Below are 24,284 nucleotides of genomic sequence, written 5' to 3' on the forward strand. Positions count from 1 at the left end.
AGGATGGGTGTAGAGCCTGGCAGGAAGGGGGCTGGGTGCAGAACCTGGCAGCAGATGGAGGGAAGGGAGCTGGGTGCAGAGCCTGACAGGGGATGGAGGAAAGGGGGCTGAGTGTAGAGCCTGACAGGGCAAGGCACTTAAATATTAAGTAGCCTGACTTATATTCAAGTTAACTATTTTTCCTCTTTTGTGGGAAAATGGGGGTCTTGACTTATATTCAGATTGACTTATATTCAAGTATATAAGGTAATAGTCTCCACAGACATATCCTGTTGCGATACATAGATGTCCATAGCTTAACTTTGACAGAACATCTAGGGGAAAATTCTATAAAGGTTGCCTAAAGTTAGGCATCCACAATGTAGATGTTCAGCAACTTAGGCATCCAAATAGAATGAATAATAAGCAAAATTAATGACTTTAACAAGCAATAATTGAAAGTCAGACATCCAAAGGCTGTGTACAATTCACAGAATAGGTGTCCAGAATTTCATAGATGCACATCGGAAAAAGCTGCGCCTAACAGAATAGGCGTGGGCGTTGTTTTAATATGGATGTCCATTTACAGAATCGCATGACACTCAGCATTCTTAAGCATTCTAAGACGTCTATATTCTCACCTAAAATGTAGGTGTTGCAAAACCAGGTCTACTTTTGGGCGTGAGTTAGGCGCCAGCTAGGCTCCAATTGGGTGCCAATAAGGATCGAGTTAGGTGTGGGTTTGGCATGCTGGAGGCATCCAGATATAGTGGTATGGATTTTGATTTTTGAGATGTACTCCTGTTTGATAATGAGGTAAAAAGATGTTTTATAATGCATTACTCAAGCAAAGCACATGAAAAAATATATTGCACACTAAACCTCATTCTCCAAAGGTTAAGAAAATAAGAAGAGAAACCCTATTCACAATGGCTGTGGTTCAGAGCAAGTAGACATGTCTGATGCACAATCTTGACATCATTGTGACCTCATCAATATGCACCTAGATGGCAGAATGTCACTAAAAATAATAGGAACCCCTTGCCAAAAAGGAAGCTCTTGTGGCTCAGTGGTTAAAGGTACTTCTTTTCTTCCAAAGGTTGTGGGTTCAAATCTACATAACCTCTTCCCCCCACCTCCGGTACCTTAATAGCTTTTTGGTCTAATAACAGAGTATGGGTTGTGGACAGGTATCATGAGGACTTTGCCATTTATATTTGCACTCTGTTGTTTCCAGAGTCCAGAAGGAAATTTATTTTTACCCTGAGATGGCTATGATCTCCTAAGGCAGGAGTGTCCAACCTTTTGGCTTCCCTAGGCCACAATGGCTGAAAAAAAGTTTTCTGGGGCCGCACAAACGTGCAAACGCTGCAGCAAGACAGAGGAGGGACTCCCGTTTTAATACTGCAAGCACTTTAAAGCTAAGTTATTTATTAAGCTATTTATCATATCCCATAAACATAATATAAAACTGTATGAACAAGAGAAATTAAAAATGATTCTTGAAAGGGATAACAATATAACATTCAAGTAAACTATATTATATCAGAAGATTTTGGAAGATTTTTGATGCTAAAGAAATTCCTGGATAATATATAATGAGGATATACTAGATAGATGGTGAATTGCTTAGTTCCTCATATAAATATAAAAAGAGAAAGGTATTTGCAAAATATTGGATGTGTGACATTTATAATAGCCACACAGCAGGGGAATTTTAGAAAATTTCAGGATATTTGAGAGCCATTAACAAAATATTGTAATGATTAAATATTTTTCCCCTTAAAAATGCACATCCAGGATGGGGGGAAGGGGAAAAGGATTTTTTGAATATTAAAAAGGGTTATTTGAATATTAAATAAGGTATATAGGAATGGGGTTTATGGTAGGTTTTCTTGAATTTAAAGAATGTAATTGATTAGGGGGAGGGAGGATAAATTCTGATATGAAGTTTTAACAGAATATTGTATTTGAGTTTAAAATGCTATAAATGCGGTTACACTTATTGTAAGTTTATGAAAAATAAATAAAGAATTATAAAAAAAAACAACATTCAAACCAATTCCATTTAAAAAAAAAATTGTGCATGAAATACTTTAAAAGAGCTGAATCCAATAGGAAAGAATATCCAAAACAGAACTGCAAAAATTATTTCAGATAGTACGGATGATAATGGGAGGGTAGACTGGTTGAAATATCACTCAATCAAATAAAAATAACTATATCTAAACCACAATTAAACTTGATACACAAAAAAAATGTAATTAAGGAAATTGTGACTGAGTTCAAAGAAGCGTGGGATGAACACAGAAGATTTAGAATCAGAAAATAATATTAAATATTGAACTAGGCCAGTTACTGGGCAGACTTGCACGGTCTGTGTCTGTATATGGCCGTTTGGTGGAGGATGGGCTGGGGAGGGCTTCAATGGCTAGGAGGGTGTAGATGGGCTGGAGTAAGTCTTAACAGAGATTTTGGCAGTTGGAACCCAAGCACAGTACCGGGTAAAGCTTTGGATTCTCGCCCAGAAATAGCTAAGAAAAAAAAAAAAAAATTTAAATTGAATCAGGTTGGGCAGACTGGATGGACCATTCGGGTCTTTATCTGCCGTCATCTACTATGTTACTATGTTAGTCAAACATGTCCACTTGCTCAGAGTCACAGCAAGTAGGGTTTCTCTTCGGGAATGAGGTTTAGTATGCAATATATATATATTTCATGTGTTTTGCTTGAATAATGCATTATTAAACAAATTTTTCCATTATTATCAAAGAAGAGTCCTCTTTACCCCAAAAAACAGGTTTAGTATGCAATAAATATATATATATATATATATATATATATATATGTAAAATGTGCTTTGACTGAGGTCAAAAGAGGTTTTTTATGGAAAACAGCAGAGGAACTGGACAAGTGTTGAATGTACATGTTTGATATCTATTCTAGAGAAATGACTGCTTGTGAATCAAGAGGATATAAGTTAGACTTTTGAAATGACATTTGGTTTAATGCATGAGGTGGGGGAGGATGGATCAGATAACTGGCACCTAAAGAGCAAGCAGGTGATGAATGGCTCAGTGTAAAAGCTGGAGGGAAGGAGGCATGCCTGTTGTATATCCGAGTGACTCTCACCCAGGCCCTTCTGTACTGTAAAAGTAAGTTATTCTCTGGTTGGAGTGTGTGACATAGTAGTTACAGCACCTCAGGTTGTGGGTTAAAATCCCCTCACTGCTCCTTGTGACCCTGGGCAAGTCACTTAATCCCCTCATTGCTCCAGGTACACTAAATAAGAGTTTGGGCCCACTGGAACAGAAGGGAAATATGATAAAGTAGCTAAATGTAAAAACCACTTGGGATATAAGTGGTATATAAAAGATAAATAAAAAAGTGGTATATAAAAGATAAATAAATAAAAATAAAATAGTGGTACTTCTTGGGGAGGAAGAGCCTGGCCAGCAGACTGGAGTCCCCCTCTGTAAAATTGGGCTGGCTCCTGCATGCCATTTTACTGCATAAAATTTTAATGTAAAAAAAACAGCATAAAATCACCATTATAATGATGTCATAACTCTAAAACGCAATAACGTTATAGATGTCGTCAGGACATCTATGCAATGCCTAAAAGGCGATTCTACAAAGCATGCACATAAGCACACTTGATTCTATAAAGGACAGTTAACTATACAGATGTGCTTAAATTAGCTGGGTGTCTCTGAGCGCAATTCTCTATTGTCCATCTATGTACAATAGAATCACGCTGAGCGTTGGGCTGCTGGATGTCTAAACAATGCCTAATGTTTAGCTGTCCTTTATAGAATTTGCCCCCTAGTATCTACAGCAGTTCTTTACCCTTTGAAAGCATAGTAATGACTGTACTATCCATCATCTAATTTGGATTAATGATGCTTCTATTTAATTATTTGATTAACAGGCTTTATCACCACTGGTTTAAAAAAAAAACATAATAACTAGGCATCAGTTAAATAGTTCTGGTATAAAATAACTGTGATAAAAAGGGAAACACCATCAGAGAAGCATTTAAATACATGACATGAACTTAGAATGGAGTGGTTGTACTTACTGTTTTAACTAAGAATAAACTATCCTCATGGTCCAATGGCACAATTCTAAAACAATTTAAAATACATGTATAATATTAATAAAAAGAATACAGAAATCAAAGTTCATATATTTATTAAAGGAAAAAGTTCACTACTTTGAATATTGTAATGTATTAACCCCCTTTACTAATTAACACTCTTCCTACTGTAGACATCAGTATGTGTCGTTAGGATAAAAACTTGAATTGAAAAACCATGAACTATAAATATGGCAAATTGCTACCTGTAAATTGTATATTATATATATTCAAGTTTTCAAGTTTTATTAAAATTTGTTGTGCACGAAATGTCAAATATTTCAAAGCATATTACAAGTTTAAAAAATGGGGGAATATACCATAAATCAGTTTGTTACACAATAATATATCTACATACAATTTTAGTACCGATACAGGAGAGGGGGATGAACTACAATCGTTAAAAAAAACATTTTTTAATGGAGAAACATTTAAGGGTAACACATCAGGGGGGCAAAAAGTGAAAGTAGAGAAAGAGAAAAGAAGAAAAAAAAGAAAAAAAAAAGAAGAAAATTTTTTGAGTCCTATGAATGAGGACTGAATAGCACTGCGTATTAGGGTATAAAATATAAGATTTTTACCTTAAACTGGTTATCTTGTCTATGTCTCAAATGCGTCCTTATACAAGAAACTTTTTAACAAACCTTTGAATTTTTCTAATGAGGTTTCACCATGCAAATAATTTGGTAGATTATTCCAGAGCTGAGGAGCTATAACCGAAAAAATAGAAGATCTCCTAGTGCCTATTACTTTTAAAGAGGGGATAGTCAGAAGATGCTGTTCTGTTGATCTAAGTGTCCTAAATGGGGTATATGGTATCAGAAAGTGGTCTGGAAATATTGGTGCATTGGATTGTCGGATTTTAAAGGTTAATAACGCGATTTTGTAAAAAAAAATCAGAACGAGACTGGTTGCCAATGTGCTTTTTGCAGAAGTGGTGTCACATGGTCATATTTTTTGAATTGATAAAAATTTTTATTGCTGTGTTTTGTATAATTTGCAATCTTCTCATTTCTTTCTGTGTTATGCCTTGATACAACATGTTACAGTAATCAAGCCTAGAGATAATTAAAGAATGAATAAGGATGTTAAGGGCTGATTAATCGTAATTTATTGGTATTAGATCCTTAGTATGTGTTGAGTTAGGATAAAAACTTGTAACCCCCCATAGAAAAACAAAACCAACTTGTACTATAACTATGGTAAATTGTAATCTGTTAACTGTATATTATGGTGCTCACATAATCAAAACTTTGAAACATCCAAAAACCAGCCCAAGTTGGCAAGTAGCCAGGACGTCCAAGTGTCAATAATCAAAACTGACTTTTTGAATATCCAGCAGCACTTCTAGGCCACTGTGCTCAAAGGGGCATGTTAGGAGGTGTGTTATGGGTGGACATCGGGCGGGCTTAGACCTGGAAGTACTGCAGCGATAATTAGCAAAGCTTTCTCTGATTGGCTCAAAATTGATTTTGAGCCAATCAGGGCCTTAGGCTCCACCCACTGCATCCCAAGATGCACTGGGAGGGGGAAGGCCCATCATTTGAGCATGCATCCCTATAATCTGGAGGGAGTGGGCTTCCCTCCTGCCGATTTGTCATTTACAGATACGAGAGTGTTGGGGGATATTGAGGGGTGGGTCCAGGAATGTTGGTGATCTGGGGGGGTATGTTGGGGGGTCTGGGGATGTCCAGGGGATCCAGGAATGTTGGGGAATGTGGGGAGGGGGATTTCAGGGGGTCTAGGGATGTTGGGGGGATGTGTATAAGGCTCAATGGCTCTCACCCTTCTCTATCTCTGTGGATAACGCTATCCTCCTCCCTGTCTCGTCGGCTCGCAACCTTGGGGTGATCTTTGACTCTTCTCTCTCCTTCTCTGCTCAGATCAAACAGACCGTCAAATCCTGTTGCTTCCTCCTGTATAACATTACCAAAATCCATCCTCTTCTCTCTGAACACACGACCAAAACCCTTGTCCACGCTCTCGTCACCTCACTCTTAAGACTACTGCAACGTACTTCTCTTGGGCCTCCCACGCACCTGTCTCTCGCCTCTTCAATCCATTCAAAATGCTGCTGTGTGACTCATATTCTATGAGAGCTGCTATTCTCACATTACCCCTCTCCTCAAGTCGCTTCATTGGCTCTCCGTCCGTTTCCAAATACAGTTTAAACTCCTCTTGCTGACCTACAAGTGCATTCATTCTGAAGCCCCCCCCCCAATATCTCTCCTCGCTCATCTCCCCCTATGCTCCCCGCTCATCAGGCAAGCCCCTTTTATCTGTACCCTTCTCTTCTACTGTCAACTCCAGACTCCATCGCTTCTTTCTTGCGGCGCCGTATGCCTGGAACAGGTTGCCTGAATCAATGTCGTGCTTCGTCCCTGGCAGTGTTCAAATCCCAGCTAAAGGCCCACTTTTTTGAAATTGCTTTCAACTCTTAACTCCCCCTCACTGCTGTCAGATACCTGTACCTGCTATAATCTCCCCAACCCTACTGCTGTCAGATACCTTTACCCACTATAACCTCCCCAACCCTGAAATGTCCTGTTTAAATTAGATTGTAAGCTGTTCCAAGCAGGGACTGTCTATTGTATGTAAAAATGTACAGCGCTATAGAAATAATAAATAGTAGTAGTAGTAGTAGTAGTGGAGGTGTACTGGAGGGGATCGGTGCCTGGGAGGGAGAGAGGGGGAGATGATCCTGGCATAGGAAATCCCCATCAGCTGAGCCGGCAGGAATCCCCGAAACCAGCTCAGCTGATGTGGATTCCTCTGCCACGATCAGACAAGGTAGTTGGGTACATCTGCAAAATTTTCATTTATGCATTTTTCATGCGGGCGATTTTATTTTTGAAAATAGCCAAAAAAGATAGACGTACTAAGGACCGAAACGTCTACCTAGTTCACTTTCAAAAATAAAAGATAGACGTCTGGCTGTTTTGAAAATGGACATTTTCTCTACTGGATTTCTGGACATTTTTTTCAAAACGAAAATGCTCCTCCACGTATGTTAACCCGTTCTGAGCTCTTTTGGGGAGAACAGGATAGAAAACAAATTAAATAAATAAATTTCAGTTTTAGTATTCCATGCATCATTTTTTCAGAAATGTGAGAAATTATTCTCAAAATAAAGGCAAAATTATTAGCAGAAATAGCCCTGTTTTCTACCTATAACAGATGTTTATTGTTAACAGCAGAATTTAGCAGACACACAAGTAATGGAACAGCTCTCTCAGAGCTTAGAAAGCAGATTGAAGTTTTGAGCATTTTTAGCCTTTCCTATTCAGCCCTTCTCTTCAGTTTTCTTAGCACCTCAAACAATTTCATAGCACAAAACGTAATGAAATGCTCAAGGTGGAGGGACAAATAGATCCTTGAACAATCCTTCTGCATTTGTTTCTATTTCTCTGGTGGTGTACTACATGCATACAGAGTCTGGCATTAGGGTTTTGTTTGTGGATATTAGGACTTTTAATCTGTGTTCCTCTATTTGCATAAGGTTGATTTGTGTTCTGCAGGTGTGATCAAGGCCAGATGTTCTGTAGAAATGAATGATGAGAAACGTTATTGGTGTCATGGCCCAAAGTAGGAACATATTTGTCGGCTCTCCTTCACCTCATTTGGACTCAAAACGGCCCTCACTTTATGGAAGCGGGGAGGAGAGAGGGGGTAGAGGCAGGCTCTTTTATCGCCAGCCGCAGTGATATTAGCTCCGATGCTCACAGGAATTCTATGAGCTTCAAAGCTGTTATGCTGTGTTTTCTGTGTTTATGAAAGACATGGTCCTCTGTTAGCATTGACTGTGCAGGATCAATCTGTACTAGTCTGGCTTGTTTAGTTTTACAATGGGTGTACTGATGTTCTACTGCTCATTGCAGTATGTAAGATGTTGCCTTTTCCTAGGTACACTCTTCTTGTGCGATTTGTGGATTGTTACTAAAAATCATGTTTTTTATATAGATGGGCCCCGGGTGTCACATATGCTAGGTACGCCACTGCCTGAATGCATAGCTAAGTGCCTATTCAAAAGTTTCCTTCTACGCACAATGTATCTGGAATAGACACTGGGAATCAGAGTGGAAACTGAACTCAATTTCCATTTTGTTAGCATGAGAAATATGAGGATAAAATTAACTTTTTTAAGTTTTTAAAGTGCAAGAGCGCTTTAGCAGCTTGGATGACGTCACCCACATGTGAGAATATGCTGCCTGCTTATCCTGGGATAAAGAGGAAGACAGGCAAAAATATCTGTAAAAGTTAAGAGAGGCTGGTCATGTAGTCAGGAAAGCAAAGATGCAAATGGAAGAAAAAATAGCTGACACGGTAAAACGGGGAGACAAGACATTTTTTAGATATATTGGTGATAGGAGGAAGTGCAAAAGTGGCATTGTGAGACTCAAAGCTGAAGGGGAGGAATATGTAGAAGCTGATAAAGAAAAGGCTGAATTGCTTAACAAATATTTCTGTTCTGTGTTCGCGGCTGAAAAGCTGGGATGGGACCGTAGAAGACAAACGTGAATAGGGATGGAGAAGTAATAGACCCTGATCGATTTTCAGAGGGTTGTATTCGTGAGCAGCTAGCTAAAATAAAGGTAGACAAAGAAATAGGGCAAGATGGTGTACATCAGAGGGTGCTGAAGGAACTTAGGGAAGTTCTGGTAGCTCTGCTGACTGACCATTTCAATGAGTCTCTAGAGTTGGAAGTGGTACCGAGGACTAGAGAAGAGCGGATGTGGTCCCTCTTCACAAAAGTGGAAGTAAGGAAGAAGTAGGGAATTACAGGCCGGTAAGTCTGACTTCTGTGGTAAGCAAATTAATGGAAACACACTTAAAACAGAGAATGGTCAAGTTTCTGGAATCCTGTGGATTACAGGACCGGAGACAACATGGATTCACTAGAGGTAGGTCTTGTCAGACAAATCTGATCAGTTTCTTTGACTGGGTGACCAGAGAATTGGATAGAGGATGTGCGCTAGATGGGGTGTATTTAGATTTTAGCAAAGCCTTTGACAGTGTTTCATACAGACGTCTAATAAATAAACTGAGTGCCCTCGGGATGGGCCTCAAAGTGACGGGCTGGGTCAGGAACTAGTTGAGTGGAAGATGACAGAGGTTAGTGGTCAATGGAGACTGATCTGAGAAAAGGCATGCTGCCAGTGGTGTGTCTCAAATTTCTGTTCTTGGGCCTGGTCTTTTTAAACATTTTTTTTACTGATATTGCTGAAAGGCTGTCAGGTAAGATTTGCCTCTCAATGGTCACGAATTTGGACTTGGAGGATGAGATGTACAATGTCGGCATCTATGAAACAAACATGTTTTTTTTCTGTTGCATAGAGCATTCTGGACCCCCCTGTTCATTTACTAAAGTTGAATAGCTCCAAGTCAAATAGATGTTGGCATTGTCATCTCGAAGTAGGGACATTAGATCATTTATTGTTCTACTGTCCTTTTATTATGGCATTTTGGAAATCAATATGGGGCCAAATTAATTGTTTGTTGGAAAATCCAGTGGCATTGTCCTATGATATTATATTATTTGGCATGATTATGAGGGCTAAAAGCCAAATATCATCTAAGAACAACAGGCTTTTGTTAATAATGACAGGAGTCGCCATACAACAAATTACAAGCAATTGGAAGAAATGGAAAAGGCTTAACTATAGTTTTTGGTGGAATTCATTGTGTCAAATGTATAAAATGGAAAGGACATTGGCCATTCAGAAAGGGAATTTTAAGAGGTTTCAGGAGATTTGGGAGCCATTAGCAAAATACTGTGATGTTTAAATAGTGTTTTCCCCTTTAAATTTGCACATCCGGGTGGGGGGGATGTAATTTTGAATAACTGATATGGGGTGATAATAGATATTTTATGTATGGACATTGTGATTGATTAGGGGGGAGGGGGATTTAATTCTGAAATGGATATTACAAGAATATTAAGTGTGATATTTGAGCATAAAATGTTGTATTTATTGTTACACTAATATTGTGATGTTTAAATAGTGTTTTCCCCTTTAAATTTGCACATCCGGGTGGGGGGAGGGGGGATGCAATTTTGAATAACTGATATGGGGTGATAATAGATATTTTATGTATGGACATTGTGATTGATTAAGGGGGAGGGGGATTTAATTCTGAAATGGATATTACAAGAATATTAAGTGTGATATTTGAGCATAAAATGTTGTATTTATTGTTACACTTATTGTAAGTATTGAAATTAATAAAGAATTTGGGGGAATAAAAAGGTTTGCCTCTTTACAGATAATACTAAAAGCTGCAATAGACACCCCGGATGGTGTAAATAACATGAAGAATGACTAGCGAAGCTTGAAGAATGGTCTGAAATTTGACAGCTAAAATTTAATGCTAAGAAATACAAGGTCATGCATTTGGTCTGCAAAAAAACAAAGGAACGGTACAGTTTAGGGGGTGAAGAACTTATGTGCATGACTGCAGGGAAGCCATTGTGCCATTCTGAAACAGGGCGAGAACGGCACACTGATTTCACCGCCCCTGTGTAAGAATTATAAATTATTCCCATGCCCTCTCCCCTCTTGCCATGTAACCGGCCATTCTAAAGCAAGGAAAAATGTTAGCACCTTGTGACAGAATGCTGAGGCATTCCCCCCTCCCCTTTTGTCACAGGACCCCTGTCACATATTAACCCTTATCTTAAGCTGTCCTTATTTGGAAAGGACATCAGCTGACAAGGCATTGCATACTGCAAAGACTCAGGTTCTGTCCATGTGTTAATCAGGCCCTTGCCTAAGTGCTGATTTGGAGGGTGATCACGAGGTAAAGCACGAGGCAAAGGGCAGGTGATCACGATGTAAAAGCATGTACCTGTGTTTCTACCAATGTAAAAGCATGTACCTTTGTATCCATCAATCATTAGATGTGTAAACGAGGGAGTTACTATGATGTGATGTGCATAGAAGCATAATAAAAGGGACTCAGAGCTAGCCTTGGCAGCGCCTCCATCCCAACTCGTAGCCTGCATGTGTGTGTTTGCTGTGTTCAATCCCTACACATGACAGAAGAGCAGGACTTGGGTATGATTGCAGGTGATGATCTCAAGGTGGCCAAACGGGTTGAAAAGGTGACGGCAAAAGCTAGAAGGATGCTAGGATACATAGGAAGAGATATTGCCAGTAGGAAAAAGGAAGTATTGATGCCCCTGTATAAGAATCTGGTGAGACCTCATTTAGAATATTGTGTACAATTCTGGAGACTGCATCTTCAAAAAGATATAAAAAGAATGGCGTTAGTCCAGAGGAAGGCTACTAAGATGATGTGTGTGGTCTTCGTCATAAGGAGTATGGGGACAGACTTAAAGATCTCAATATATATACTTTGGAGGAAAGGTGGGAGAGGGGAGATATGACAGATACGTTTAAATACCGATGTGGCATAAATAGAAACATAGAAACATAGAAAGATGACGGCAGAAAAGGGCTATAGCCCATCAAGTCTGCCCACTCTACTGACCCACCCCGATAAGTCTAGATGCTAGTGATTCGTCCTACGTAGGGATCCCACGTACATGTCCCATTTACTTTTAAAGTCAAGCACGCTGGTGGCCTCGACCACCTGCACCGGAAGCTTATTCCAGTGATCTACCACCCTTTCCGTGAAAAAATACTTCCTGGTGTCACTACTAAATTTCCCTCCTCTGAGCTTAAGCGGATGCCCTCTTGTGGTCGAGGGTCCTTTGGGGAAGAGGATGTCATCTTCCATCTCGACACGTCCTGTGATGTATTTAAATGTCTCAATCATGTCCCCTCTCTCCCTGCGTTCCTCTAGAGTGTACAGCCGCAGTCTGCTCAGTCTCTCTTCGTATGAGAGACCCTTGAACCCCAAGATCATCTTAGTGGCCATCCGCTGAACCGACTCGATTCTAATCACATCTTTACGGTAATGTGGCCGCCAGAACTGCACACAGTATTCCAGATGAGGTCTCACCATGGTTCTGTACAGCGGCATTATGACTTCTGGTTTCCGACTGATGAAACTTCTATTGATACATCCCATCATTTGCCTTGCCTTGGATGTGGCCTTCTCTACCTGCTTGGCAGCCTTCATGTCTGCACTGATGATTACTCCCAAATCTCGTTCTGCTGAGGTCGTGGCTAATGTTTCTCCATTTAGGGTGTAAGTTCTGTACGGATTTCTGCTACCGAGGTGCATGACCTTACATTTCATAGCATTGAAGCCTAGCTGCCATGTCGAGGACCAGTTTTCCAGCGTACGAAGGTCCTGTGTCATACTATCCTGTAAAAAGCTTTCACTTACTATGTTGCACAGTTTTGCATCGTCGGCGAATAACGTTACTTTACCCTGTAGCCCTCGTGTCAAGTCCCTTATGAATATGTTAAAAAGGAGAGGACCCAGGACCGAGCCCTGCGGCACTCCACTGGTCACTTCTGATGTTTCAGAAAGGGTACCATTGACCATCACCCTCTGAAGTCTACCACTCAGCCAATCATTGACCCATGCAGTTATCGTCTCACCCAACCCCATTGATTTCATCTTATTTAGTAGCCTGCGGTGTGGGACGCTGTCAAAAGCTTTGCTGAAATCCAAGTATACTATGTCCAGAGACTCTCCTGAGTCCAACTTTCCTGTTACCCAATCAAAGAAGCTGATGAGGTTGGATTGACAAGACCTATCCTTAGTGAATCCATGTTGACTAGGATCCCTAAGATTCCCCTCATGCAAGATCGTGTCCAACTTACGTTTAATTAGTGTTTCCATGATTTTACATACTATCGATGTGAGAGTTGAGTCTCTTTCATTTGAAAGGAAGCTCTGGAATGAGAGGGCATAGGATGAAGTTAAGGAGTAATCTAAGGAAATGCTTTTTACAGAAAGGGTAGTAGATGCGTGGAACAGTCTCCTGGAAGAGGTGGTGAATACAGAGACTGAATTCAAGAAAGCATGGGAAAGGCATGTTGGATCTCTTAGAGAAAGGAAGAGAATGGTTACTGCGGATGGGCAAACTAGATGGGCCATTTGGCTTTTATCTGTCATCATGTTTCTATGTTAATTTACCACCAGCACTGCCACAGAGAATAAGAATAAAGCAATAGAGAAATACATGGGTCATAGATTATAACCTGTGTCACAGAGGTATTCACCTTCCCAACCTTTGCCCCTTTATAATTCCTTTGCTGCATTGGAGCATTATGATGTTCAGAAAAGTATTGAGGTGGAGGACTTAGGGAAAAATGTAACTAAATCCAAATGACATCCCGAAAATAATGACAAGATTGGCTCAAATTAGAAACATCTTTCTGCTAGGAGACTCCATTATATGCGGTATTAATTTAGGAATACAGTACTACTAAGATTAACATCTTTTTCTTTTGAATGGTATTAACTAGTTTAACTCTTTGTATTACTTTGCTAGGCATTATGTGAGATAGAAGAGTACCTTATAAACATTTATCACTTATTTTCACTTTGTACAAATGCACAGGCACAACAATTACCCATAAAAATCTGAAGTGCAATGTAAGATCTTTTTTTTTTTTTAATTCTTTATTCATTTTATATTTTACATCAAGTGCACAGAAAATAACAATTAAAATAATACATCACTTGAAAATCCTCAAAATCTCCTTTAAATAAGATTTATCCCCATCCCCCCCATCATATTAATATCAGATAATATATATAACATAATATAATAAATTCTATCCTTCCCTTCATATCTAATAATGAAAATCAAAAACCCACCCCCACCCCCACCCCATATCAACTTTTATGTTAAACAGGGAAAAATGATAATTATTCATTACAATAGTTTATTAATGGCCCCCACACATCCTTGAATTTATTAAAATATCATTTTTGAACTTTAGATGATGTTATATCTAATGGTAAACTGCTGGATTTTTCACAGTTGCAGCATAAATTTGGCCTTGATAAAAAACAAAGTTATAAATGGTTGCAACTGAAGCAGTCTATTCAGGCAGGGTTCCCTGAATTGAAATCTCTTAATAATCATTTTAGTTTAGAATTCTTATGCTTTCAGGCAGACTTCCTAGGACACCAGGCCGCACAGTGATACAAATTATTATCTGAATATATGAATAAGAAACCACAAACCGGACTTAGAGATATTTGGAGCATTGAGATTAAGCATCAAATTTCGGCATCTCAATGGCCACGTATTTGGTCTTGGAGGATGAAATGTACAACGTCTGCATCTATGAGGCAAACATGGTTTTTCCTGTTGCATAGAGCACTCTGGACCCCTGCTCGTTTACAAAAATTGGATTGCTCTAAGTCTAATTGATGTTGGCATTGTCATCTCGATGCTGGAACTCAGTGGCGTACCTAGGGTATGTGGCACCCGGGGCCCATCATTTTTTGACACCCCCCCCCCCCCCCATGTAAAAAAATTTTTTTTTTTTTTTTTTGCAATAACCATGAAATGGAATAAATGGTCAGAATAGAAACAGGCAGTGAAAATTTTCTTTTATTGAACCTCATATATGTAACCATTATTCCAAACATAACATAACATAAATTATGTCTAAATTGTCATGACATTAGAAGTACATATGGAGTAGTTGCAGGTGATGCTTGGGACAGTTCTGATTGTGTTAGTTCGGTTTTATGTGTTTTTTGAATAGAAGGGTTTTTATTTCTTTTTGAAGGTTTTGCAGTCTGTGGTTGATATCAATTGGTTGTAGAGTTGGGGGTCGAGTGTTGCAGCTCGAATGGCTAGGAGGTTGTCGAACAGTTTTTTTCTTTTGACGTTTTTGGTTGGAGGGTGTGTGAATGGTGCACAAGTTCTCCTATGTCTGTTTGAAGTGGATTGAATTATTTAGCTGAAGAAATTAGTTACCCCCCATTCCACACACATTAATTCTCTTCCATTTTTGTTCCCATTATAAAAAACACTGATAAGTTCCCAGAAAAAAAATACATTAAAATAAGAAGTGAAAACAAAGGCCCCTACAGATGAGAACATAACATAAGAATAGCCTAACTGGGTCAGACCAATGGTCCATCATGCCCAGTAGCCCATTCTCATGGTAGCCAATCCAGGACACTAATACCTGGTCAAAACCCAAAGAGTAGCAACATTCCATGCTACCGATCCAGGGCAAGCAGACACTTCCCCCATGTCTTAATAACAGATTATGGACTTTTCCTCCAGGAATTTGTCCAAATCTTTCTTAAAACCAGCTACACTATCTGCTTTTACCATAACTTCTGGCCACTTCATTTTTAAGTTTAGATCTTTCCTTTCAAACAGAGACCTTGCTAGATGTCAAATACAGCACAAGGTAACTTCACATGGACTTAGCTGTGCAGGAAATGTGAATCTCCTCATACACCCACCATATAGTGCAAAAATGTGCAAAGGTCTGTTTTTTTCTTTCGATCACTACATAGCCTAATGCCACACAAGCAGCGCTGTTACAAACATATTCTGTAGGTCAATGCTAAGGATAACAAAGTTTCCTTCCTTGGACCAGAAGGAGATAAACCACTGGAAGAGATCCCAAAACAACACCCAAAGACCCACTCAGTGTGTGAACCAGTTGAGTGGAGTGGACTAACTGGGGGTGGAAATGGGCCCGGAGTTTGCTCAGCAGAATTTCCCAGACTACCTCTTCCTCTCAACACATTGACACGCTGCCACCATCACCACTAGGAACACCTCACTGGGTAGGCCAGCTATGCTATAAACTTTATAAAACACATTATTATATTTTCTTATAAAGCACATATTTTAACTGAACTCTCTGACATCCTCAGCCTTTCCATTCACAAAAATAGAAGGAAGAAAAGTTCCCATTTCCTGCTGTCTCATGTCCCCGGCCTATACAATATTTTTTTTCTGCAGACCCTTCAAAAGTCTGACCAAATCCTCGTTTCACTTGCATTATAAAGTACTGAGGATGCCATCTCTCCCCAATCCCAGGTCCTAAAGTCTAAGACAGTAGCGCAAACTAATGCTGCCAGATACAGGAAAAAAAAATTTTGATTCGATTCAGCCCTATTGAATTGGTTTTTCAATTCGATTTTCCTGCCCAGTTGGGTGATTTTTTTCAAAACTCCTGGTGGGTTTTATAGCTTTTTCACCCCCTTTGGCTTCTCCTAACCACACTGGCGCTGTGGTGTAAATAAAATAAAGAAACAAAAAGGACTTTTCCTCTTTCTGTTAAATCCTAGCTCACGTTTGCAGTCCAACACCAGCTCTGGCAGGATACACATTTCAAATCTGACATGTTATAATCACAAAACAGAAAATAAAATTAATTTTTCTACCTTTTGTTGTCTGGTTATATTTCAAATCTTGTTGGTCCAAGGCTCTGGTTTTCTTCTGATAACTTGCTTGCCAGGGTCTCCTTCTTTCTGCATGCTAACCATCCATCTGCCAACTCTGTCCTCCCTTTCCATTTCCCTTCCCTTCCCAGGAAGTCTGGTATCTTTCCTTTTTTTCATCTCCCTCCACAGATCCACCTTTTCTTAAATACCCTTTCATCCGGCATCTCTCCCTCCTTCCCCACCATCCCAGAGTCCACCATCTCTCCCTTTCTTTTCCTAATTACCCTCCTATCCAGTATCTCTATCCCTCCTCCACACCATCCCTTGTGTCCAATTTCTCTCCCTTTCTGTTCCTTCCCTCCCTAAATCCCATGGTCCATCATCTCTCTCCCTCTCCTCTATTTTCAGACCCATTATTTCTTCCCCCCCCCAAAGTTTGGCATATGCATGTCTCTTTGAACACCCCCTTCCCTCCGTGTACTTCTAAATCATGGTCCCCCCCCAAAGGCCTGTCCACCCTTAAAGGTCTGCCTGTCCCACCTTGAAGGCCTGCACCCCCCTTGAAGGCCTGTCCCTTCCCCTTGTAGGCCTGTCCCCCCCTTGAAGGCCTGCCTGCCTTTCCCCCCCTTGAAGGTCTGCACCCCCCGAAGGCCTGCACCCCCCCGAAGGCCTGTCCCCCACTTGAAGGCCTGTCCCACCCCCTTGTAGCTTCTCCCCCCCCCCTTGTAGGCCTGTCCCCCCTTGAAGGCCTGCCTGCCTGCCTTTCCCCCCTTGAAGGCCTGTCCCCCCTTGAAGGCCTGCACCCCCTTGAAGGCCTGCACTCCCTTGAAGGCCTGTCCCCCACTTGAAGGCTTGTACCACCCCCTTGTAGCTTCTCCCCCCCTTGTAGGCCTGTCCCCCCCTTGAAGGCCTGCCTGCCTGCCTTTCCCCCCCTTGAAGGCCTGCACCCCCTTGAAGGACTGCACCCCCCCCCGAAGGCCTGCACTCCCTTGAAGGTCTGCACCCCCCCGAAGGCCTGTCCCACCCCCTTGTAGGCCTGTCCCCCCCTTGTAGGCCTGTCCCCCCTTTAAGGCCTGCCTGCCTGCCTTTCCCCCCCTTGAAGGCCTGTCTCCCCCTTGAAGGCCTGCACCCCCCTTGAAGGCCTGCACCCCCCCTTGAAGGCCTGTCCCCCCCCTTGTAGGCCTGTCCCCCCACTTGTAGGCCTGTCCTTGTAGGCCTGTCCCCCCCTTGAAGGCCTGCCTGCCTTTCCCCCCTTGAAGGCCTGTTCCCCCCCTTGAAGGCCTGCACCCCCTTGAAGGTCTGCACCCCCCCAAAGGCCTACACCCCCCCCAAAGGCCTGCACCCCCCTGAAGGCCTGCACCCCTTGAAGGTCTGCACCCCCCCCCCCGAAGGCCTGTCCCCCCTTGAAGGCCTGCCTGCCTGCCTGTCACCCCCTCCCCCTTGAAAGCCTGCTTGCCTGCCTGCCCGCCCCACCCTGAAGGCCTGATGCCCCGACCCACCCCGAAGGACCGCTCGCCCCCCTGGCCTCCCCGCACCACCTATGAACAGCCGCAGCAGGATCGCGAAGTCAGTGTCAGCGATCCCTGCGCTGCTTCCTGTGCCACGGTCCCGCCCCTCCTCTGACGTCAGAGGAGGGGCGGGATCGCGGCGCAGGAAGCAGCGCAGGGATGCTGACGCTGACTTCGCGATCCTGCTGCGGGCTGCTTCACAGGTGGTGCAGGAAGGTCAGTGGGGCGAGCGGTCCTTCGGGTGTGGCGGGGGACTGAACGGCAAGGCCGGGAACACCCCCTTAGGGCTGGTACCCGGGGCGGCCCGCCCCCCCCCCCCCCCCCCCTAGGTACGCCACTGCTGGAACTTTAGATCATTTATTGTTTCACTGTCCATTTATTATGGCTTTTTGGCAGTCGATTTGGGATCAAATAAATTGTTTGTTAGAAAATCATGTGGCATTGTCGTATGACACAGTTTTATTTGGCATGTCTTTGAGAGCTAAGAGCCAAATATCTTCTAATAATAACAAACTTTTAATGATTCTGACAGGAGTTGCCATCCAACAAATAACATATCATTGGAAAGATTGGAAAAGATTGAATTACAGTTTTTGATGGAATTCAGTGTGCCATTTGTATAAAATGGAAAGAGCGTTAGCAGTTCAAATGCAATGCAAGATCTTAAAGTACACATTGCAGTTTCATCACTTTAACACACTAAGAGCTGTTCTGATGAACCAGCAGCAATGAAAAAGCCAAAGTTTGATTTGAGAATATGGTGGAGATTGCATTCACAGCCATAAGACAGCAACACCAGCTAATGCTCAATAGCAACATCTAATGTCTGAAGCAGAATAAACGAGCTGAGTTCTGAAGGCAACTACTGTAATGTCTAGGCCTCTCACCTAGAGGTCTGTTACTGCCGCAGGCAAGGATGAATGGCAAGGAGTGAAAAAAGGAAAGAGAAAAACCTAAAGAGCTATAAATGAAGTTCATGCCACCAGAGTTTAAATTACAAAATAATTAAGAAAGCTTCTAGTCAGAATCTAGCAGAATTTCATCTTTGTTCTTATATCTCTTAACAGTGGCACTGACCTTCCATGGTTATTTACAGCTTGAATTTGAAATAGTGTATTGGACCTGTGGGGGGAAAAAAATATAAGTGATCAATAAAAATATTTTATAGAAAGAAAACTTATTCTAAGCTCTAAAAACTTATTCATACTTAAATGTTTAGCAGTTGTATGAAATTCATATCACTTGCCAGAAGTTCATGAGCCCCAAAATTTGCCATCTTTAAACCAACATTAGCTTAACAGAAGTTATTATCAATAACTAGCTATTTGGATTACTGTGTTCAGCAAATCGTAATGTACACACTTCAAACTATTCAGAACATTTCTGTGAGACTTCGGCTTTATGCTATGCAAACTGATCACATAAATCCATTACTCATACAAAATTGCTGGTTGTCAATTGCTTATGCAATTAAATTCAAAATTCTGATCTTGGTATCCAAAGCAATAAATAATGAGCATCCAGCACCACTCTTTAATGTTATGACTTCTCATGCTCTCCACCCTTGCTGTGATCTTCCACCCTTGCTGTGATATTCCACCCTTGCTGTGATATTCAATCTAAAAGTAGCTACATGCTGAAAGCTTATTGCCCAGATTTAAGTTGGGTCTTAATGCTTACATTTTTTCTAAGCTTTTAATAACAGAGTGAAGGTGTTTAGCACAAGCCAGGTGATGCTGAAAGGAGGGTTTTTCCTCCTTCTCAGAAGGGAGCTGAGGCCGGTGCAAGTAGCAGGTGGAAGATGCTGCTTGCTCAAGTTAACATTTCAAGAGGTATGCAGGGGAAGGGGGTGCTCAAGCGGCAGGAAGGAGGGGGCACTCATGGCACCGCCACTGGTCATGAGACTATAATCTGATATTCCAAAATAAACCCCAGCATATACAGTCAAGAGCCTGAAGTTTGACTGCATACAGCCAAAAACAAGCAGAGATGACCAAGGTATTCAGGCTGGCAAAAACTTTAATAGGTAGCTCGTATGGAACACACAAAAACCTTTCCTAATGATGTCATATAAACATTGAACAATAATGCTGACAATGCTGATCCTTGAGGAACTCCTCTTCCTACAGAAGCTTCTGTAGACACTTCAACCCCATTCAATATACGAAAAGTCCTATCGAACAAATAAGATGCAAACCACTGCAAGACTACCATTCATCCTAGTTTTTCCAATTTCATCAACAATAATTGTAGGCTCAATGAGTCAAAAGTACCAGATACATCTAATGAAAAATAATATGTTTCTTTTTGATCTATTCCTAACCTCAAAACATTTATTGCAGATACCATCAATAACTCAACACTATGTGCCTGTCTGAATCCAAATGTAAGGTCTTTATTAAAAGTACTCCCAGGAACACAAGGATATGTCCGACATGGCTGTGTTTCACCTATATGGCTGTGTCAGAGGCAAACTAAAAATTAAAAACCACAATGCATAAAATAGGAAATTCTTAAAAAATATATCATATTTCAAATGATAAAAGATATTGGAGATAAATATAAATTGCATAATTACTTTCTACCAATTCAAAACTGAACATTACACATAAAATAAGAAATAAAAGCTTACCAGCTGGTGAAAAGCATGCTAAAAACACCAAAGCTTAAGTTCAACTGAACAATAAAAAAGTCAGTGTGCTTAAATTAACTTGTCAACACACCACTTGTAAGGACTAGATGCTAAAAATACTGCAATGAAGTTCTTCATCCTTCTTAACATGTGCAACTCACAATACAAGTTAAAATTTGAAATGAAAGGGACATATCTAAAATAGAAAATTATGACTACAAGAATGGGAAGGCTTAAAAATTATACACAAAATACACGTAGAAAATACACACACTAGAGAAATTCTGAGAACATCTTCTCCACTTCACAGAAAACTAAGAACTGAAGGTCCAGTGAGCTGATGTTGAGCAGGAAGGTACTCGTGCATGTGCGGCATGGGCAGTCTTGATATTTTTTAAGTGAGAATATGTGAGAATATGCTGCCTGCTTGTCCTCGGATAACTATACATTATATCTCAAAATTAAAAGGAGGGCCAGAGACTACCACAGATTATACAGAGAAGATATATTTAAAAAACTAATAATCAAGACTTAATATGCAGTTCCAAGGAGGTAATTATTTAAGTAGACACCTCTTTTAGGTAACGCAATGGTGTGCAATGACAGCCTATTTTATAACAGCGTCTGGGTGCCCAGATGCCATTATAGAATACTATAATAAACTGGGATCAGGTTAACTACAGGGCAGGTGACCAAGGTGATGTATTCTGCTGACATGCAGTGTCTGTGGAGGGAATCCCACTTGATTTTTTCTTCCTCCTAAAAATAAGTGTATTGGCATTCTGGAAACAGGTATAATATTTGCAATATTGCCTTTTAAATGCTCTGCAGCTGGTTGCAGCAAAAATGGCTTCTGTGGGGATAGAGATATAGACAGCCATTTTATCCCCAAAAGTTGGCCCTATGAGTACTGATACCTTTTTTTCTAGAAAAAAAATCTCAAGGTTAAAGCAGTGGTTCCCAACCCTGTCCCGGAGGACCACCAGGCCAATCGGGTTTTCAGACTAGCCCTAATGAATATGCATGAGAGAGATTTGCATAGAAAGGAAGTGAGATGCATGCAAATCTGCTCCATGCATATTCATTAGAGCTAGCCTAAAAACCCGATTGGCCTGGTGGTCCTCCAGGACAGGGTTGGGAATCACTGGGTTAAAGGAAGGTAAAAAAACAAGAGTCAAACACAAGGAACTTTAATTGTCAACATGAGAGAGAATGCATCTGACTGACAATTACTAACCGGTGGTTTTGTGAGGTTTCATGCATATAGGAAATTATATACGTACTCAAAAGTTTTCAACAACTTCCTTTCAGGGCTGTAGAGTCAAAGTCAGAAACAGAAGCAATTTTGGGTGGTTGATTTTGAAAAAAATATACCGACCCACTCCAGTTTAAAATAAAAACTTACAATATTATAAAATATGGAAAATTTATCATTTTATACTTGCAAACATTTTTTGTCCTGGATGTAAAGTACTGGTTAACCTAAGTTATATTTACCGGTACTTTAAATCTAGAACAAAAAATTTAAAGCCTAATATCGGTAGGGATCAGAGTTGGACAGGAAAAATAGAGGAGCTGGGGATGGGATAAAAACAACACCACAGTGCTGCTTTTCTACGGTATCACCTGTGTCAACACCATTGGCTGATGTCATCTAGAGCAGTGTTTATCAACTTGTAGTTCGCAGGCTGCCTGTTGGGGGTACACGGGCTGGACACTGACGCCTGGGATCTCTCCCTGCCTGTCCCTCTGCTGAAGCCACCGCCGCAATTGTCCACCCGACATGCTTCATTCTCACTCCCACCCCCTCTACCACCCCCGCAACAGGAACGGGCCAGGAATGTGCAGCAACTGCATGTGGCCAGCCCACAAAAGCCTTCCTCCGACGTCAATTCTGACGTCGGAGAGAAGGTTCCAGCCCAGCCAATCCTGGGCTGGAACCTTCTCTCCAGCATCATAATTGGCATCGGGAGAAGGCTTGTGGGCTGGTGTCGTGCAACACGCCTGGCCTGTTTCTGTTGCAGTGGTGGCAGGGGGGTAAGGGTGGGAATGGAGCATGTTGGGTGGCTATTACGGTGGCAGCAGGGTGGGAATAGAGCATGTTGGGTGGCTGTTGCGGCAGCGGCACAGGGGTGGGAATGGAGCATGTCAGGTGGCAGGGTCGGCTTTGGGGGTGGGGCAGGGAGAGAGGAAGGAAAAATTAGATTTGTGGAGGGACAGAGAGATGTTGGTTGGGGAATGGAATGAGGACTGGACGAGAGGAAGCATGAAGGAGACAGAAAGAAGGGACAAAATATTGGATGCACAGTCAGAAGGAAGTGCAACCAGACTCATGAAATCACCAGACAGCAAAGGTAGGAAAAATGATTTTATTTTCAATTTAGTGATCAAAATGTGTCAGTTTTGAGAATTTATATCTGCACTACATTTGTCTATTTTTCTATAGTTTTACTGAGGTGACATTGCATATTTTAAAGTCATCTGCCTTGACCTCTTTGAAACCCCCCCCCCAAATATAAATGATAATTAACATTTTCTATGCATATAGTGTGCTTTGTGTTTTTATAATTTTGTGGTTACCATTATGTATTAATAAAATTATATTGTGTGTATATGAAAAATGGATGGAAGAAATTGTATTACAATTAGTACTATTATTATGTGGGTGAAGTCAGAGGCAGAGTTTGGGCGGGTCAGGGGTGGAGTCTGGACAGGGGTACTCGGTTGGTATTTGGTAGGCTTAGGGAGTACTTGGCTTGAAAAGGTTGAGAAACACTGATCTAGAGTATGGATAACAACAGCTTTTCTTCAAATATGTACCAAAAGAAGTGTTTTGTAATACTGCTAGAGGAACAAAAAATTTTGGAATATTACATACCGTAATGCAGTTTTATATTGCTTAAGTTCAAAAGAATCTAGCAGGGACAAAAGTACCAGCAATGCTGTTTCTTTAGCCTGTAACAATAAAATGTGTTATTCCTCTTGAGTCATATATTAAAAACAAGGAAAATAAAATGCCTTTACTGAGTTAATATTTTAAATAATAAAATTCCAAAGTAAAACACTCCAAACAGCATAAAAAGGCACACAGGGCAGCACTCTAACACTGTCATAAAACTCAAAGTACAAAAACCAAATGTACGTAATTAAAAAGAAAGAAAAAAGGAGGAATGGAGGGAAATAAATTGCACCATAGAAAAAAAATCACTCCATGAAAATAGCCCACACCAATGCCAGAAAAAATGGTTTTTAAAGGGAAAAGAAAAGCCTCAGACTAACGGAGAGGTGTACCCACACTCTTCTACCCAAGCATCATCGGCAAAAAACTTTCGCATAAACTAATAACTGGCAGATGGGAACATGAATGTAATCAAAAACAACTAGAGCAAAACACACTAGTTAGAGAAAAGCCAGGCCAACAATTATTTCATGGCTGAAAGCCACTACTTCAGGGCTGTGACACCAATGCTCCACACTATCGATTCGCATCGATTCCATCTCTCCTTCCTCTCCCCACTATGGCATTTCATCTCTTTCCTTCCCTCCTTCCTTCCCCATGGTCTGGCATCACTCTCCTCTCCCTTCCCCCCAATTGGATGGTTTCTTCCTTACCCCTCCCTCCCTCTAATTGGGTACATGGTGCAGCATTTCTCCCCCCCCCCAACCCCACAATGTCTATCTCTCTTTCTCTCATTGTCAGCAGCCTTCACAACTTGTTGTTCTGCCAGGTCCCGCC

General features: G+C 41.1%; 1 protein-coding gene across 2 annotated transcripts in view; it reads right to left on the reverse strand.

Moving 5' to 3' along the window:
• C1H20orf194 (chromosome 1 C20orf194 homolog) overlaps window positions 1-24,284 on the reverse strand; it is a 308,395-nt gene that overhangs the window by 154,912 nt on the left and 129,199 nt on the right. For both annotated transcript variants that reach the window (XM_033953173.1, XM_033953162.1), the window contains exons 14-16: window positions 23,427-23,503; window positions 18,994-19,038; window positions 4,061-4,106 (exon numbers count right to left, since the gene is read on the reverse strand). In XM_033953173.1, the coding sequence (XP_033809064.1) occupies window positions 4,061-4,106; window positions 18,994-19,038; window positions 23,427-23,503 (168 nt within the window). The remainder of the gene's footprint in view (window positions 1-4,060; window positions 4,107-18,993; window positions 19,039-23,426; window positions 23,504-24,284) is intronic.

This window comes from Geotrypetes seraphini, chromosome 1 (assembly GCF_902459505.1).
Source record: "Geotrypetes seraphini chromosome 1, aGeoSer1.1, whole genome shotgun sequence".
Taxonomy (NCBI): Eukaryota; Metazoa; Chordata; class Amphibia; order Gymnophiona; family Dermophiidae; genus Geotrypetes; species Geotrypetes seraphini.